Genomic DNA, 20,125 nt, shown 5'->3' with positions numbered 1-20,125 from the left:
TGTTTCCCATTTCTAAGACATTGTATGCTTATACAATGCATTATGTATTCTCACGTTTTTCGTCTTAGCAGGTAAAAATGTCTTTATCAGGAAATATTTGTCGTAATGATCTTTTACAGGTCACAATTGAAAAAGGCAGACATCAGATAATATCAGATAATACCCAACCTTTTTCCTGCTTGACAAAAACCTGGTTTCCACTTGTCACCAGTTTTGTAATGAATAATATCTCCACTGTGAAAGTTATGATTCCTTTATTCAACCCCAGCATCTATTAAACAGCAGCAGAAGGTACAGAAACTGCCACTGTCTCTTCTCCTCACCATCAGTTCCCCGGACTCAGAACCCTCATAACAACATTCCATTAAAGCACATTCTATGGCTACCACGCTACCATTAAAGCTTAGACACATTTGATTGATACCACATCACCGCAGACAGGTGGGGAGAATAGATTTGAAGGTTAGGGTAAGTAAAGAGGGAGCATCATTGATCTTGGTAAATCCACAATGGGTTACTCACCTGCACCAGAAAAGTATGGAAATTATGAGTGGGTATACTGGCACCTGCTCTATGAAAGGATAGCAGTAGATGAGGGGATGTGGTGAATTGCTGATAAAATAAAGTTATGATGCCTTTTGTGGAAATATGCCGAGCTTGTTCCAAAGGGATCCGAAGGATTTTTGGGTTAAAGTTGTTATTGTATATAGTGTTACTGGCATGTCTTATAAAATATACCCAAGCCTACAAAGTGTGGTACGAGATGTTATTTGAGTTCTTCCATTCACATAATAAGGGTTTGATTTCAATCATTAATAGAAGGTCGATTAGAAGGTCACAGATTCTATAATCTTTTTTGTTTTGGTTTGTACATTCTAGTGCTTTTCCTTGATTGCATGATACTTGGTTCCCTTTGGTCCTCAGGAAGTTGCCAAGGGTTCTCCCGCCATATTTCGATCAAGCATGTTAATTCAGGCAATTCATGATGTTTACCCATTTATGGTCTCTTTCACTAAGTATTTTATTGTAGTCATATTTTAGAGGTTTTAGTTTCTGTCAGATCGTGGAATCTTAGGTATGTTTTAGGCAATTTTCTGGACAACCTTCACACCCTTCAGGAACTTATTGCAGAATCCCCTGGTTGTCTATGGGGGGCTAGGTGGACAGGAGAGTCACACAGGTCCCTGTGGGCCCAGTCAGCTCCAACACAATGGACGGGATGGATGGGTTGAGGTGCAGCTTGGGCGAAATACAGGGGTGCCTTCTGGGCTGCGGGACCCCCCCACAGAATGGTCATTCTGAGCTGCAATGTAAATGCACTTCATGTAGAAGGTCAACGGGGCTCCCAGCACTTGGGGAGTACTACCGGATAACAAGCCTGTCTCTAATACCTAGCCCCTCCTACTCTGGAAGAAGGTCATCTGCCTTTCTTGTAATCCGTGCACACCGAATGACAGGTGGGACATTTGAGCAAATGTATCTAAACTCCTGGAGCCGTACCTGGGCTTGAAGAGTCAAATTCCAGGGTAGCCTGCCTTTCTGGGCACACCAGGCATTCCTGGGCCTCAGACACAGGGCTGTGGGGAGGAACTCACAGAGGCAATGACCCTGTGCCAGGATGCTCCTTTTTACCACAGCAATGCAGGACACCCTCCTGGGACCAACGGAACCCCCTCCTTGGTACTTTACAACACAGGTTGGCAGAAAAAGGGACCCCTGGGCTGAGAATTTTAACCATGGGACCATCTGGAGCTGTGACCCAAGACCCCATCAGAGCTTTTTCACCTGGCCAAGCATAGGAGCCCACCATGGCCCTGTGGGTCCCTGATTTGTGTTATAATAGTCACACTGGCCTGGAGAAGAAAGACCACAGGACTTCCACCCCCAAGGCCAGCCGGAGCTTGACCCGGGTCCTGGTCAAAGATTCTTATCCCAGCCAAATGGGGCAATCCTACCAAAGCCAGTGGGACACCGTCCCATGTAGACAGCAGGCTGGAGAATGAGGACCAGGGATGAAGGCCTACACTCCCAGGTAAACTGGAGCTCTGACCTGGAGCCCAGTTAGAGCTTCTTAACCGAGCAAAGCACGGTGGCCCTCCTGGTGCCTGAGGGACCCTGCCACTGAGATTTGCGACATGACAGGCAGGAAAATGGTGCCCAAGACTGGGGGCTTTTCTCTCTGGGCCAGCTGGGCTTTGGCCCAGGTTCCGGTGAGACCCTCTTAACCCCTCCAAGTTGGGTAGCCTTCCCAGTGCTGGGGGGAACCTGTCCCAGGCCCTTTTTGACACATAGGTCGGGGGAAGGGAGCTCATGGCAGGGTACTTCCACCTCCATGCCAACCAAAGCCGGTCAGAGCTTCTAAACCTGGCTAAATAGGCGAACACTTCGTGGAACTGTCGGACCCCATCCTGGGCTCTAAGTGACACAATAACTTGAAGAATAGAGCACAGGGCCAATCAGAGCTCTGAACCGCAGCCCGGTCTGAGCATTTTAGCCCAGCCAAGAGGAGGAGCCCTCCTGGTGCCTGCAAAACCCATCTGGGCACTTTGTGACATGGTAGGTCAGGGAATGGAGCCCAGGGACAAAAGCTTTCACCCCCAACCAGACCACTTCCTAGGGACCGGTCAGAGCTTATCAACAGACCCAAGTAGAGCAGTCCTCACAGTGTTTTGTGAACCATGTCCCTGGCACTTTGTGACATGGTAGCCCGGAGAAGGCAACCCAGGATGGGGGCTTCCACCCCAGGGCTAACTGAAACGCTGACCCAAGACTCAGTCAGAGCTTCTTATCCAAGTCAAGCAGGGGAGCCCTCCGGTTGCTGATGCAGGCAAGCCAGATAGTAGAGCCCAGGATGGAGGCTTCTACTCCAGGGCCAATCGGAGTGTTGACTCTGGGCGCAGTGAGGGCTTCTCCACCCTCCCAAGCAGAGGAGCCCGGCCTGATCCTCCAGTGCACTTTGCAACATGGCGGTCTAATGCAAAGACCCCAGATACAGGCGATCCTCACCATGTAATCCAAGTGACAGAGGGGGACGTTTAATGGAATATATCCAACCTCCTGGATCCTTGAGTGGGCTTGAAGCTACAAATATACACGAATTGGACTTCCAGGGCAGCTCAGATTTCTGATGTAAATTACAATTTATTCTAAGTACAAAACATCACCAGGTACAGTGGCATGGCCTATTTTGCAATGCCGATGTAGTCGTGGTAAATGTCTCATAGACATAATTTCACACACCTCTAGTTATAGTTTAGCACAGCCTTGGCTGTGACTGGAGAGCAGCCTCATGAAGACACGTAAAAGAGAACTACCCCAAACCTGTTCTGATGTTTGAGACAGTGGATCCCATCTCCTGTCCAGAAAATATGCATAAATGTGGGGTAAAGTCAAACTACTTTGTTCGAGTTCCAAATGCTTCAATACCATGGAAGAAAGCTCTCTGCAAGGTACGTGAAGGACTATTGTGTGCCTAGTGCAGGCATCAGTCTAAGAACCAGTTTCCCAGAGGTAAGAGGACAACCCCTGAAGTTTACTGGAAGAACTGAGGGTCTGCCTAGTTTGGTGAAGTCTGATGGCTGTGTGAGAAAAGGAATCTGCCTGACCCTGTAGGGGAAGAGAATATTCAGGAGAAGAAGCCAAGCATATTCTTGGTCGACGGAAACCAAGTAAAAGGTGACCTTCTAGAGGAAGCAAAGCCAGAAGTTACCTGTATTGCAATGACTCTCATGCTCTTTCTCTGCAGTTGTAGTCACAAATGGTACCACCCCCTGTCGAGCCGCAGCTGCCATACTAAGTGATATCTTCACTGGGCCATATAGTGCTGCAATTACCTTGCTGCATGATTTATTCACTGCCCCTGTTGATCTATAATTGCTGTCCTGTGTGAATAGTTCACTGGTCCATGTGCTGCAATAACTATTGCCTTGCCTGGACTGGCCTATGTTGGACTACAACTGTTGTGTATTTCCTTTGCATTGCACACGTTACAAAGTATCATGCTTCATTTTGTGCCAAGTTATAATTTGTACATGGTTAGCACATATTTTAGTATTATGTTTCTGATCCTGGGATTTTGTCTAAACTGCCTGACCAAGTTCAAACAACATCGCTCCTTGTTATTCATTATGGCCCGACACTAGCACCTAGACATAATATCAACATCCAGCTGCTGTTTTGAATGTACACATTTTTGCAATACAACTGAGAACGGGTGGTTCTAAAACTCAGAGTGTTGTGGTTCTGAAGATGAGAGGGCTTTGCCAGGTGAGTTGTGGAACCTTCGGCTGTATGTGCTAAGGTTTGGGCCCACCATCAGTGCCCAGAGATGTTTTTTCTATAATCTATAACCTCACAGCTTTGGGTCAAGGCAAATGTTACTGTTCATAGCATATGATCAGTAAAGTATGCTTTTGATATTATTAGCATGCATATGTTTGTAGTTGTGGTGCACATATTACATAATAGATCACAATTGTTTAAATAAACATAAACTGTTTGTGTCTCAACTTTAGTATATTGTGGACATGAGATTCTCCGGGTGTGATTTGTGCGCTATACAAATGCCCCTGACTTGACTTGACTTGACAGGTATGAGTGAGACAATGAAAGGGTGTGACCTGACACCTTCACCCTTAGAGGGAGAGACCTGTTGTGTTCTGGGGTACCAACTCACTTCTCTCTCTAGTAGGTTAGGACAAATAAGGATACCTGTGCCCCAACAACATTAAGGGCCAGTCAGCCCAATGTTCTTGGCCTTGATATTGCCATCTATTAAGGCAGGGTTCACAAAGACAGTGCCTGGGAACACAAGGTCAACCTAAGATTGCAACTGCCACCCCTTGGTGACTCGCAAATAATGTCCATGTTGTTGGGGATGACCAAGAAGTGAGCGGTGACTGCTGAAGACTCTAACCTCTTGCCAAGCAGCACCCTTCTGCTCACTGAAAGGACACTTATGCTAAAGAGGTGAGCTGTGTCCAGCCTTTCTTGTGACTGGGGTCAAGCCACCACATGATCTTAGGAGGTCTTGCCTGCTGTCAGAGCCAACCTGCTGCACTGCGTGGAGGAGCGTGTGAAGACTTAAGATCATTTTGCACACGCTCCAACAATGGGAGGTAAAAATAAAGAGCGGCTGAATATGTGGGGAACCAAATCCACACCTGTGCCTAATTATTCTTCCTGCCACAACTCATTGAATGGTATTAGATCGGGCCGCCCAAGTGGACAGAGCATGAAGAGAAGGGGAGGGTCATAAGGCACACACACAGGGGGTCGTGACCAGGTGTGTTTCCCTTTATACTTCAGTGGGATTGTGTGGTATTTAGTATTACTCTGATTAAAAGTACGTCTCTTTATCAAAAAAACATGCACAGGCCAGGATATTGAGGTTTTGTGTCTGTTGGATGGCTGTTGAGTTTTGAGTTTGTGCCCCCCACACTTACTTTCTAAGAATATTGTGACTGTTCACCCTCGTTAGCCTGAGAGTCAAGTCGGGAAGGGATTGTACTTTTCACAGTTTGTAAACAGCCTCAACAGGATGAGGCCTTGTGTAATATCCTCCGGCGGGGTAGCGTTTCAGTCTACCCACACCCGGAGGTGACGAAGGAGCGCTGGCGCATGACGCCATGCGCGAATATAAAATAAAGAGGCATGGACCGGCTCCGGCAGTTGGTACCACGCTACGAAAGCAACAATAACATTGAGTCTTCATTCCGGCCCCCACAGCGCTTGCTAATTACCGCGCCGCTGGCATTATCACACCGGCGACGAGGCAGTGACGGGCTCATGCCAAGGTATGTGTGCAGCTGCTAATTTTGAGTGGCTGGTGCTGTACGTGAAGGCTCTGCAGCCACATTGTGTGCAAGTCTGGAGCCTACCATAGAAGCCCTGCAGCCACGTGAAGAGCCAGCTACATCGTGCAGGCCTGCTGTCGCTGTTTGCAGGCCCACATCCACAGACAAGTCCAGACTGCTGCCACCTATGATGGCCCTGCAGCCAGTAGAGACACCTGTGTGGAACAAGTGACCCACCTTCAGCCCCCCATCAGCCGGAGCCCACACATGTGGATGACCCCAGCGCCCTGGAGGAGAGAGGCGTGGAAGTCAAGCTAAGTACCCAAACTACGCAGGACATAAACCCCAACTGTGCCCCTATCAATCTCGGCCAGGCGGCTGCCACCCCAACCAGTAGAGGGGCAGTGCATGTGCCGTGAGGTGTACCCACAACTGTGCCAGGATGGTGTCAATCCTGAAAATAGAGCCCTTTGTCATGGATGGTGCCCCCTCCTCTAACGCCCCTCGATGGCGGGACTGGACTGATTATCTCCAAATCTATTTTGAAGGGGCAGGTATAGCCCTGGACAGACGCAGAGCACTACTCCTCCACCTAGGGGGCAAAGACATACACCGCATCTACAAGACACCAGTGGAGGCCCAAAACGTATGTGACGCTGCTCAACGCTCTTAACGTGCACTTTGAGCCAATGGCGAACAGAGACTACAAAAGGTTAATTTTTCGCCAGGCCAAACAGGAAACAGAAGAGTCCTTGGACGCATTCCATGGCCGTTTGAAGGAACTGGCCAGCATGTGCGGCTTCCAGGATGAACAAGAGGAGATCAGAGGCCAGATAATACAAGGGTGCTACTCCTCCAAACTCCGGTTGGATGGTCGCAAGCCAGAGCATCCCATATGGAGGCCACCATTCACCGCCCCATCAAGATGGAACAGGTGAACATGGTGGAGACGGTGAAGGCCAAGTCACGGCAAGGCCCAGGGAAATGTCCGCAAGACAAAAGGAAAGAATGTGGCTACTGTGGAGGCATGCCCCACCTCATGCAAGACTGCCCAGCGAGAGGGAAGCGGTGCACAGCCTGCGGGTGGATGAACCATTTCGCAACAGTCTGCAGGTCGTCAAAGCCCCGGAAATAGAAGGCACAGACAGTAGCCGAAACGCAAGACAGCGAAGATATGGATGACAACACGGGGGACTACCCTATCCATTATGTATTCGCAGTGGATCAGCCACGACGGAAGATAAGGCTACTTCCAAAGTGCAGACTCAAGATTCACCACCAAGAAGTAAGGACCAACATAGACACCGGAACCTTGATTGAATTGATGGCTGCCAATGTGTTCAACCAGTTGAGTCCACTCCCACCTTTGCGCGAAGCGAAGATTCGAGTATTTGCCTAAGTACAGAAGACATCCATCCCACTCCTGGGATGTTTCAAAACGGAACTTAAGCACCAAGACCTCAAGATCCCCACCACGGTGTACGTGACCAAAGAAGGAAGTGGAATGCTGGTAAGCGGTCAGACAGCAGAAGAACTGAGACTGATCTCATTCGCTCTGGCAGTGCAAGAAGAACTGGCAGCCATCATGGAAGAATTTGATGACGTCTTCAAGGGCATTGGAAGCCTGAAAGGGAAAGAGGTATCTCTCCATATTGACCCGTCAGTCCAACTGGTAGCACTGAGGCATAGGTCCATTGCATTCCACCTGCGACAAAAGGTCGAGGAAGAGCTGGAAGCACAGTAGAAGCAAGGGATAATAGAGAAGGTGAGTGGACCTACTCAGTGGGTGTCCCCGATCGTAGTGGCGAGAAAGCCAAAACAGCCAGAGCAGGTCCGCATCTGTGTCGACATGCGGCTCCCAAACGCAGCGGTGAAAAGGGAGCACCACTTAACACCGACCATCTATGACATCCCGGGGGAACTGAATGGTGCGGTGTGGTCCTCAAAAATGGACCTACGTTCAGGATACCACCAACTGCCCCTACATCCGGACTCTCGGTACATTACTACATTCTCTACGCACGTCGGACTCAGGAGTAACAGGCGTCTCGAGTGCAATTTTGAGTGGCGCTGAGGAGTTTCGGAACACCATCAGAGAAGTCCTCAGCGGACTCCCTGGAGTCTTGAATGTAAGTGACGACCTATTGGTGTATGCCTTGTCAATGGAAAACCACCACCGAAGGCTTTGCAGTGTCCTCCAACGGATCAAAGAGTCCGGACTCACTCTGCACAAGAAAAGTGCCAATTCTTGAAGAACAAAATTAGTTTCTTCGGCTACACGTTCTCTGACAAAGGAGTGGCCCCAAATCCTGACAAGGTGCGAGACGTTCAGAAAGCCCTGGCACCCTCCAACATTTTTGAAGTTTCCTAGGGATGGTAAACTTCTGTGGGCATTTCATCCCGGACTTATCCAACATCACAAAGCCCCTCGGGGAGCTGACGAAGTCCACCACCACGTGGCAGTGGGGCCCGACCAAGAACAAGCTTTCAAAGATACTAAAGCAGCCCTTTCTGTGGACACCACACTATCATATTTTGATCCTGCCCAGCCCATCAATGTGGCCGTTGATACCAGTCCCTATGGACTAGGAGCATTGCTCACACAGCTACAACGCAATGATGAATGGGACCCGATTGCATACGCGAGCCGCTCTTTGACGGACACGGAGCTGCCCTACTCTCAGATTGAGAGAGAGGCAATGGCAATCCACTGGGTCTGCCGGCATTTCAACGTCCACTTGTATGGCCACCCATTCACTGTCTCCACCGACCACAAGCCCCTCATCCCACTATTTCAAGGATCTGCATGAAAGCCCCCCCCCCACCCCCCGAGGATAGAGAAATGGATCCTTCAACTGCAAGGGTATGATTACCGGGTGGAGTACAAGCCAGGCTCATCCAACCAAGCTGACTATCCTATCAAGGCACCCGGGCCCGCAACCAAAGCAGCAGAAGAAGATGCTGAGGACACGAAGGAATACGTACGGTTGATAGCGAAGAGGTCCCGACCACTTACAATAAGCCTTGAAGCTATGATAGAGGCCACCCGGGATGATGAGTGTCTGCAACTAGTCATCACTTCAGTTCGGGCAAACGACTGATGTCCCATTCAGACCATGAAGACCCGTTGGACCCCCCAGGCGAAGGCCACATTCGAATCGATCATGCGGATCAAAGACAAACTCTTGGTCGACGGCAGTGGCTGCTTGCTCAGAGGTCCGCGACTGGTAATCCCATCAAGCCTTGCTCAACAAGCAGTGGACCTTGCACACAGAGGGCAACAGGGTGTGGTGGAGACAAAAGGTCATCTAAGAGCGAAGGTGTGGTTCCCGGGGATGGACCCGATGGTCGAGCAGACATTCAGAACGTGACAATGGTGCAAGGTGTCAGGCCAACCAGATCGTTCTCATCACGTCATCACTGAAGACAACCCCCGAAGACCGTGAGAGTGTGTCATTATTGATTTTGGCATCTGCCCGATGGGTGCTACGCCCTTGTGGTCATCGATGATTACACAAAGTACCATGAGACAGAAATCATTGGAGGTCAAACAACCATGGAGTTAATTACGAAAGTAGAAAAGATCATTGCAACTCACAGGATCTTTTAGGTGGTGAAGATGGATAATAGCCCACCCTTTCAGGGGCAAGAGTTTGCTGATTATCTCAAGTCCTAGGGCATTCAACATCGGAAGGTGACACCGCGCTGGCCCAAGCGAACGGGGAAGTAGAGAGATTCATGCGCACTCTCAATAAGATCATTCATATTGCGCATGCTGAAGAAGCACCCCTTGAAAGAGCCATCTACAGCTTCCTGAGAGAATACAGATTAACGCCTCATCTCACGACTGAGAGAGCACCGGGACCAGCAAGCATGGGTCGAGTGGTGCGTGACACTATCCCCCATCACTCAAACTGGGCCCCTCCTCAGCCAAACGGACCAGCACCAACAACCGAGCTAGAATCAACTGAAGAGCGAGAGCGTCGACTATTCAAGAAAGGGACATAGTCTATGTCAGAGACAGACACCCCCGGAGCAAGTTCCATCTCCCGTTTGAACAGCGTCCGTGGACAGTGATCCTCCAAACCGGCACGATGGTAACAGCCCGGAGAGGAACCGAAGAACCGAATAACTCACTCGGAATATATCATTCTTCAAATAGGTCCATGCTGGAACTCCCAACGCGTCATGACCGGATCATATGGAAGCTGGTCCAAGTCAATGGAGAGTGGCTGAAGAGATGGATGATGGCCAAGGGACTATCCCCATGGATGGTCCGGACAGATCTGACCGAGAATCACCATCACCACTCTGAACTCCAGACAGAGGACTGTCCGACTCCCTGGTGAGATCTCAGAGGGTGGAGTCTCACAGGGAGTGGCCCCCTCCTATCATCATCACGGGGAGAACATTCCAGATACGGCCTGAGGAGCAATCCTGCTCCATCTTCCCGTTTGGTGGGATTCATGTGAGGGACTGTAGTTTCGAAGCGGACTGTGTACCTGTGTCAGGGTAGGAACTGAGTACCGATGGCACACCTGGAACTGGTAACAGATCTACATGTTGATGTTTTGTTTATTGTTTAGTAAATGTTAGAAAAAATGTAATATCCTCCGGCGGGGCAGCGTTTCAGTCTACCCACGCAGCGCTGGCACATAACGCCATGCGCAAATATAAAATAAAGAGGCGTGGCCCGGCTCTGGCAGTCGGGACCACGCTACGAAAGCAACAATAGCGCTGAGTCTTTATTCAGGCCCCCAGCGCTTGGTAATTACTGTGCCGCGGGCATTATCACAGCCGTGTAGGCCCAGTCTGCCCTATGGTTCACAGAATAGGGTCTGACACCTACTATCTTGGAATAAGAGTAGTAGGTAATCATTTTGGATGCCATTAATGCCGCTACTAACATTCTTTGGAATCAAACGATTTTGAACAATTAATGTCCTCCTGATGTTGCAGTAAAAAAAGCGAAGTCTCCACATTGGCAGTGGTCTTTCTTAATCGTATTCAAATGAAGATAAGGGATATGTGTTTAAAACTTTACAGTAGCTTTAGTTTTTGTGCATCTGCCTAGTTGTCAGTTTTAAAAACGAACCTGCATTGTTTTGTATTGTCTTTACTTTAATGTATTTTACATCACCTACCTCTCAGACAGGGCCATTGTCATGAGATAGATGTGTTGATGTAGGTTGTGCACGTAAAGTTTATTAGTAGTTATCAATGCAGACTTTGATTCCAAAAGTACAGTTATTTTCTAAGTAGAGTAAAATGAGGAATACAGGAAGTAGAAAGAGATTCTGCAGTGAATATTACTAGATGCAGCCATGTCACCAACAGTGCAATGCTATAACATGGAATTTTCTATTACAAGCACTTAATGCCAGGTTCCTAAGATTAACATACTTGAGACAAGACTACAACGTCCAGAATGCATTAGGCTGTTAATTTAAACGCTTAGGCTTTGTCCCTGTTTCTCCATTTTTAATAGTGAACATCTCAGTAATTTGGCACCTTTCGATGCTTTTTATCCTCCACTGCAGCTGTTTCATACTGCTCATCGTCCAGCTGCAATCACGGCTCTTGTTCAGATGGCAAATGTGTTTGTGACCCAGGATACACAGGATCAACCTGCAATAGAGCAGGTAAGGAAGAATGGGTTTCTAATTGACCATACATGCGCATTGTTGTATTGGTATTTATATATCACTAACCTAGCTTGGACATTACTTGGGGAATGGGAGACAATTGTCTACAACAAGTAAAGTTACACAAATACACACACTGCATTGTGCATCTTTAGGCGTAGGAAGATTAACAGGCTCATTATGAGTTTTGGCTGTGCGGGAACGGGTGGTCCGCCAATGCCACGCTTCTGCACCACAGAGACTCACTGCCGCCGCTCACCTGATTGTGACTTAAAAGTGGACTGGAGGGCAGGCGGGCGGTGTGGGAGTCCTGCTGCAGTGCCTCCTTGAAAGGTGGCATTGCCTTTGAAAAAGGCAGCGCAATGGCACTGCACAACCAGGTACCTGCACAGCATGGACTCGACAGTCCATGCTGTGCAGGAACTAGTGTACATGCACACAGGGGAAACATATTATTCCCCCTGTGTGCATCCAAATGCGGAGGAGACACAGGGGGCCCTGTAGGGCCCACTTCTTTTCCTCTCCACCACTGTATACATGGAGTAAGAACCTCCATGACACTGCAGATGGAGAGGAAACTTCTAATATGCTTGCCAGTCTCGCCAAGCATATTCCTACCTCTTGACCTCTGCAGCACCCACCAGGGAGTGGTGGTTCCCTGTCAGTGTCAGTGGTCTTGGGGCAGTCCGACTGCCCAACTCATAATGAGGCGGTCGGACAACCAGTGCAGCGGTGGCTGGACCGCCTCGCCACTGCCAGACTTGTAATTAGGGCCTAAGTGATTTGCACACAATCACACTATGTTGAGGCAAGCGATGAGGCCTAGATTTGAAAATACCAAGTGCCTCATTTATGAGCCCCCTTTTGCTATTTGAATGTCACTTTTTGTGACGTTCCGTGGCGCAGGAGCCTGTACGATATTTATCAGGCAGCACTAGGCCACTTTTTTTAGCTTAATATTGCCTCTTAATATTGTCCCCTTTAACACAGTTTTCTACTTTAAAGGGGCGTCCAGTGGGTATTGCTAAGGGCGTTCCCAGCAACATCAATGGCATTTTGACACTGCCCCAGATTTACCAGAAATCGTAAATCTGACACAGCACCAAAAATATACGCCTCCACAGGGGAGGCGTAAGGGAGGGACAACGAGGATAAATATCTTTAGTTCTCCTAATTTTTCCTTTTTCTATGTGTGCTGCATTATGCAGCGCACATAGACAAAGGAAAAAGCCTCTTGTGATTGTTTTTGTGCATGAAGGTTTCCCTTCCTGCACAAAAACAATCATCATCCCCTCTACGCAGTCACCCTTGCACCATGGTGCAAAGGTGCCTGCATTGGCGCACGCCAGCCCATTGTGCACCGGTGCAGGGCAAAATGACAGGAATGTGCCGTATGTCATAGATACTATGCATTCCTGCCCTTTTCTTTTACCCTAGGTCAGCGCAGCAGAGAGACCTGCAGCGCTGCTCTACGGTAAAAACTCATAAATGGGGCCCCAAGTTCCAAAGTCAGCAGCTCTAGCCAAATCTCCTCGGACACATAGCAGTATACCAGCCTTCATCATAGTAATTCTTGGGCATCCATTCAATAAACATATACCTAGATTAAAATACGACACATCATAAAATAGAACATACATAATTCAAAATACTATACTTATTATGCCAGTATTAACCCCTTCGCTGCTAGGCCTTTTCCCCTCCTGTGCTAAGCCTTTTTTGGGCGTTTTGGGGTAGTGCGCGCTTAGGCCCCTGTAACTTTTTTACCACATAATATATCCACGCCAAATTTGCGTCCTTTTCTTCCAACATCATGTGGATTCTAAAGGTGCCCAGGGTTTGTGGATTCCCTTGGAGGGGTCCCAGGAATTAACCAAAGTATAGTGAAATGTTTGTTTTTTTCAGAAAAATGGGAAAACGGGCTGCAAATGAAAGCCTCTGAGTTTTCCCTGAAAATTTTATCAAAAAAGGGTTTGTGTGGCTGAAATCTCCATTTTCTCAGCTTTTAGGAAATGACAGTCTTTTGTCAGAGAACCGACATTTTTCACACAGTGTTGGCATTTTTCTGGGACATTTTTGCTATTTTTAGAGCTTTCCACCTCCTTCCAGTTAATGGTAGAAATGAGTTTGAAAGCAATAATGGATCCTGGAAATCTGTACATTTTCGAAAAGTAGACAAGATTCTGAATTTAGAAAGGGGTCATTTGTCTAAATCCATGAAGGTTTCTTTATAGAAACTAACAGTTAAATATTGGAATAATTGAAAATGTGTTGAAAAAACCAGCCTTTTGTCTCAACGTTTTCACCTATAACTTTTTATAATTTTGACAGCTCTTGGAAAGCAATATACCGTTACATCCGTTAGACCCTCCTGGTTGTGAGGATATATAGGACTTGTAGTTTCACCAAGAACCCGACGAACCCAGATCCAAAAACTGAGCAGCAACTTGCAATGGTATTTTTTCATTTACTGGGTATAGAACACTTTGTCTTGGAAAATGTATACATGGAAACATCTGTATGAAAGACACCTATGTATTTCTGAATTGGGTACCAATTATAGAGTTCAGAAAAAGTATATAGTTGCACATTTTCAAAATTGGGAATACTCATACTAGCATGAGAATTATTGGTCATTTTTCAAAAAGATTTTTTTTTTACACAATGTCTTTCATTGAAAGGGAGAAATGCATGAAAGCTCAATTGGTAATAACAGTTGATTTACAAATCTGAATTACCCCAAGTCTCCCGATACAAACGTTACCTCACTTGTGTGGGTCGGCCTTGTGCCTGCGACAGGAAACGGCGCAAAATGCAACATGGTCACACCTCAATTTTGCAGTTACAAATTGACCCTTTTATGGCAAAGTGCCTACCTGTAGTTTTTGCACCCTAGCTCTGCCGGCACCTAGGGAAACCTAGCAAACCTATACATTTTTGAAAAGTAGACAACCAGGGGAATTCAGGATGGGGTAACTCGACTGCCTACCACCAGGTTTTGTTACCCAGAATCCCTTGCAAAGCTAAATATTTGACCAATAAAACACATTTTCCTCACATTTCTGTGGTGGAAAGTTCTGGATTCTGCGTGGATCAACAAATTTCCACCCACCCAGCGTTTCTCCAGGTCTCTAAAAAAAAATGGTACCTCACTTGCTTGGATAGGCATAGTGGCTGCGACACGAAACAGCGCAAAACGCAACGTGGTCGCACCTCAATTTCCCAGTGAAATCTTGCGCTTTTTGGACAAAGAGACTACCTTTTGTTTTTGAGCCCTAGCTCTGCCAGCACCTAGGGAAACCTAGCAAACCTATACATTTTTGAAAACTAGACACCCAGGGGAATTCAGGATGGGGTGACTCGACTGCCTACCACCAGGTTTTGTTACCCAGAATCCCTTGCAAAGCTAAGAATTTGACCCAAAAAAAACACATTTTCCTCACATTTCTGTGGTGGAAAGTTCTGGAATCTGCGTGGATCAACAAATTTCCACCCACCCAGCGTTCCCCCAGGTCTCCCGAAAAAAATGGTACCTCACTTGCGTGGGTAGGCATAGTGGCTGCGACATGAAACAGCGCAAAACGCAACATGGTCGCACCTCAATTTCCCAGTGAAATCTTGCCCTTTTTGGACAAAGTGACTACCTTTTGTTTTTGAGCCCTAGCTCTGCCAGCCACTAGGGAAACCTAGTAAACCTACACATTTGTAAAAAGTAGACACCCATGGGAATTCAGGATGGGGTGACTCGACTGCCTACCACCAGGTTTTGTTACCCAGAATCCCTTGCAAAGCTAAGAATTTGACACAAAAAACACATTTTCCTCACATTTCTGTGGTGGAAAGTTCTGGAATCTGCGTGGATCAACAAATTTCCACCCATCCAGCGTTCCCCAGGTCTCCTGAAAAAAATGGTACCTCACTTGCGTGGGTAGGCATAGTGGCTGCAACAGGAAACGGTCCAAATCGTACGGTGGTGAATTTAAAATACCCTAAAGCAAAATAACCTTGATTTTTGTGGGGGGGCACCTGAGTTTTTGGCCCGGGGCTCGGTTGTATTGTTTGGAAAGTACCAAACCCGAACAGTTCTGAAAACTAGACACCCGTGGGAGTCCAGGGAGGTATGGCATGCGTGGGTCCCCCAATGTTTTCCTACCCAGAATTCCTTGCAAACCTTAAAATTTGGTAAAAATATCACTTTTCCAAACTTTTTTGCGTGGGATCTCCGTGCCGGCAAAAATGTCCTAACACCCAGCGTTCCCCTTGTTCTCCCGAGTAAAAGGATACCTCACTTGTGTGGGTGCCCCAAAGCAGAACAGGCTAAAAATGAATTTTTAAAAAAGTAGTATTTAAGTTTGACAAATTAGGCCCCCCTACCTTAGTCACAGGCCTTTGGCCCACCCACACAAGTGAGGTATCATTTTACTCGGGAGAACAAGGGGAACGCTGGGTGGTAGGACATTTGTGCCGGCAGCGAGATCCCACCCAAAAATGTATGGAAAAGTGGGTTTTTTAACCTAAATTTCAGGTTTGCAAGGGTTTCTGGGTAGGAAAACATTGGGGGACCCACGCATGCCATACCTCCCTGGACTCCCCTGGGTGTCTAGTTTTCAGAACTGTTTGGGTTTGGTAGTTTCCAAAGATGCCCGCCAAGCCCCGGGCCAAAAGCTCAGGTGACCCCCTCAAAAAATAAGATAGTTTTACTAAAGGTAATTTTTAAGTCTCCACCGTGCGAATTGGGCCTTTTCCTGTTGCAGCCACTATGCCTACCCACGTAAGTGAGGTACCATTTTTATAGGGAGACCTGGGGGAACGCTGGGTGGGAGGTAATTTGGGTGATCCCAGTGACCCAGGTAACCCCTCTTGCAAAAGCTGGTGGATTTGACAATGGTGACAATGTCAAAAGCACGAGCACAAGAGGGGTTACCTGGGTTTTTGGCCCCGTGCTAGACGGCCATCTAGGGAAACCAACCAAACCCACACATTTCTGAAAAGTATACACCCGGGGGCTTCCAAGGAGGTATGGCTTGCGTGGATCCTCCAACGTTCCTTTACCCAGAATCCCTTGCAAACCTTGATTATAGCTAAAACAAATCTGATTTTTCACACATTTTTGTGTGGGAAAGCGTGGCATCACTGGGCTCACACAAATTTCCTCCCACCCAGCGTTCCCCAAGGTCTCCCGATAAAAATTGTACCTCACTTGCGTGGGTAGGCATAGTGGCTGCAACAGGAAAAGGTCCAAATTGTACAGTGGAGAATTAAGTTTTCAATTTGAGAGCGTGCGATTCAAGGGACAATATTACATGGAAATTGTGACAGACAATTTCAAGTTTGCAGGAGATTGTGGATAAAAATCAACAATAGAATTCACCAGAAAGACATGACCATATACTTGCATGGATTAACAATAATATCTAAATTTAGTAAGTCATTTATAGCTATAATGTACACCTTAACAGAGTTACTCAAAAGTCAAACATTCAAGCACGGCTATCTATTCCTCAAAGACACACACATACAGGTTGGATTTGACACGAGGGCGAGTGATGGTTCAGTACATAAAATTTTATTAACAAGATTTTTCAAAAAATGAAATGCTCTGTCAATAAATAAATGCATAAAAACCGAACCAGTGACTCGCAACTCGTGAGCTGCAAAGCCATGACAAGGCACCAACCGGTTTACAGGCCATTCACGCACCTTTCATACCTGATACAAACCAGGCCATTGACACCATCCGGAAGGAACAGCAACACATTACAACAATCGCAATAAGGGACAAGGTACACCCTACTTCAGAAAGAGATAAAAGACAAATATTACTGCACAGCCATCTATTCCGCAAGCACACACACATACTGGGTGGATTTGGCACAAGGGTGAGTGATGATTCAGTACATACAATTGTATTCGCAAGTAATTTCACAAAAATGAAATTCACTGCGTATAATTGAAAGTATGATAAACTGAACCACTGACTCACAGCTCGTGAGCTGTAAAGCCACGTCAAGGCACCAACCTCTTTACAGGCCATTCATACACCTTTCGTACCTGTGACACATACAAAACATTCACACCGCCAGCCGCGGACCCATCACATTTCAACACTCACACCAGCAGACAGCGCCATTCAAGGGCCCATCACTTTCACACGCCCACATTTCTGACATTGCAACAACACAAAATGATGGACTGCGTGGAGTGTCACTCAACTAGCAGTGTGTGTAGTGACCAACAGAAAGTAACTACTCACACACCGCCAGCCGAGCGTCAGTCCACCCACACCACCATCCAAGCACCAGACCATGCACACCGCTAGCCAAACACCACTCAGCGCACACTGACAGCCAAGTACCACTCCACACACACCACCAGCCAAGCACCACTCCACGCACACTGCAAGCCAAGCGCCACCCCACACACACCGCCAGCCAAGCACCACTCCGTGCACAGACAGCCAAGTACCACTCCACACACACCATCCAGCCAAGCGCCACTCCACACACACCGCCAGCCAAGCACCACTCCATGCACACCACCATCCAAGCACCAGACCATGCACACCACCAGCCAAACACCACTCAGTGCACACTGACAGCCAAGTACCACTCCACACACACCACCAGCCAAGCACCACTCCATGCACACCACAAGCCAAGCGCCACTCCGTGCACAGACAGCCAAGTACCACTCCGCGCACACCACCAGCCAAGCGCCACTCCACACACACCACCAGCCAAGCGCCACTCAACACACACCACCAGCCAAGCACAACTCCACACACACCGCCAGCCAAGCACCACTTAGTGCACAGACAGCCAAGTATCACTCAACGCACACCACCAGCCAAGCACCACTCCACGCACACCACCAGCCAAGGACAAATCCAAACACAACACCAGGCAAGCGCAAGAGCACGCACATCACCAACCAAACACCAGACCACGCACACCGCCAGCCAAGCACCAGTCCACAGACACCGCCTGACAAGCACCAGTCCACAGACACCGGCTGCCATGCGCCAAACCATGCACACCGTCAGACAATGGACACTACACGCAAACCAACATCATATTTTAAATTTTTTTGAAATAAAAGGAAAACAAAAACAAATTGCAAATTGATACAAATCTACTAACTCAACAACTAAATCTAAAAAGACTACACAAATGCAAACTTTGAAACTGAACAATAAGACCAACCAGTTCACTTTACCACCCATTGATACTCCCAAAAATTCTTTTGCGTGTGGTACAATCTAAAACAAGCAGGTACACACAGCCCGGGGTTTGAAAGGCAGTCGGGGCAGTACATACAAACCTCCTTCTGCAAACCTCTTCGCCAACAGTCTCTACATCTCCGACTGGGAAAGTCTTTTGAGATTGTAGGAGGAATTGTATCAGGAAAGTGTCGATCTTTCAATCTGGCAACATCCTCCACCACTCCAACTCTAGGAACACTTGCCTGTTCCACTAAAACAAGGCTGCCTATTACAGACTCCTGAAACTTTACAAAAGTCATATTTGACTGGGGACAAGATTTCTGGTACACGGAATCGCGCTGCATAGACTGGATTGAGGTCGGGTACAACGAGGGCTCACGTGATCGGGACTCCGATCATAGGAATATTTCCGGGAATGGCGGGTGTTTGACGATCACTTTTCCCGAACACTGATGGAGGAGCAGATGGTGCCGTGAACCCTACCAAAGGTATTACGGCAGTGCCTCACACTGCCCTCGATAATCTATACAGACGCTACCCGGCATCGCGCTTATATTGACGTGAAGGAACCGTTGGTACATAAGATATACCATCGCCCTTCGGGGGCAAGAACTCTTGTTCACTTCGTTTGCGAGCATTACTTTTCCCCACTCACGGAGGAACGTACTTGGATTTCTCTCTGGGACACTACCCCACATGAAGGTACTGGACAGTCGGGTATTTGACAATATATTTCTTCTGCGCCTACGGTGAACACGCAGCTTTTCCCTTGAATCATGGGATTGAGACGATGAGATTATTGCCCTGACGAAATTCCCAAGGCACGAAAAGGGAATGAAACGCGTTGGCTATGCCTCTGTATTTTATAAAGAAAAGAAATAAAGAAACGAATAAAGAAGGAACAGAAGATCCATAAAATTCACGAACTTTTTCTTGTTAGTCATATTATTGAGTGCACCTCTCAAATTTTGGTAATTTCTTGCGTTAAACAGACATCCTTGGCAGTGGATGTGGAGAGTAGTAGCACCACAACAACTTACGAAACAGAGGAAGTTAAAGTGTTAAACCTTGGTCTTCTGCTGTTGGCTTTTGTTTTTGCATTCTTAAGATTTCTGGAACACAACAAAAGCATTAAAGGTTGCCAAGTGGAAAAGATGGATAGCCAACTTCTTGTACCAAATGTAAGCCTTACGAAGAGCAGCATACGTTTCCAACCTCTGATCTACTCTGTCAACACCACCCATGTACTTTTTGTAGTGCAGTATGCACACAGGTTTGCGCACTTCTGCAACCTGACCCCAAACAGTCACCGGTTCAGTGCTTTCATCATGTATTGTAGTCAACATGTAGACATCTCTCCTGTCTGAAAACTTCACAGCTAGAAGCTCCTCACAACGCAATGCACTGCACTGTCCCCGAGCAAGATTTCGACAAACAAGTTCTTTTGGGAAACCTTTACGGTT

At 47.4% G+C, this 20,125-nt stretch overlaps 1 protein-coding gene across 1 annotated transcript in view; it reads left to right on the top strand.

Moving 5' to 3' along the window:
* Nucleotides 1-20,125, top strand: part of LOC144807907 (uncharacterized) — a 319,307-nt gene that overhangs the window by 34,572 nt on the left and 264,610 nt on the right. The window contains exon 3 of the mRNA XM_078673503.1: nucleotides 11,336-11,437. Coding sequence (XP_078529629.1) covers nucleotides 11,336-11,437 — 102 coding nt within the window. The remainder of the gene's footprint in view (nucleotides 1-11,335; nucleotides 11,438-20,125) is intronic.

This window comes from Lissotriton helveticus, chromosome 1_2, assembly GCF_964261635.1.
Source record: "Lissotriton helveticus chromosome 1_2, aLisHel1.1, whole genome shotgun sequence".
Lineage (NCBI taxonomy): Eukaryota > Metazoa > Chordata > Amphibia > Caudata > Salamandridae > Lissotriton > Lissotriton helveticus.
Note: the sequence above shows the minus strand (reverse complement) of the source record. Positions and strands in the feature narration are given on the sequence as shown.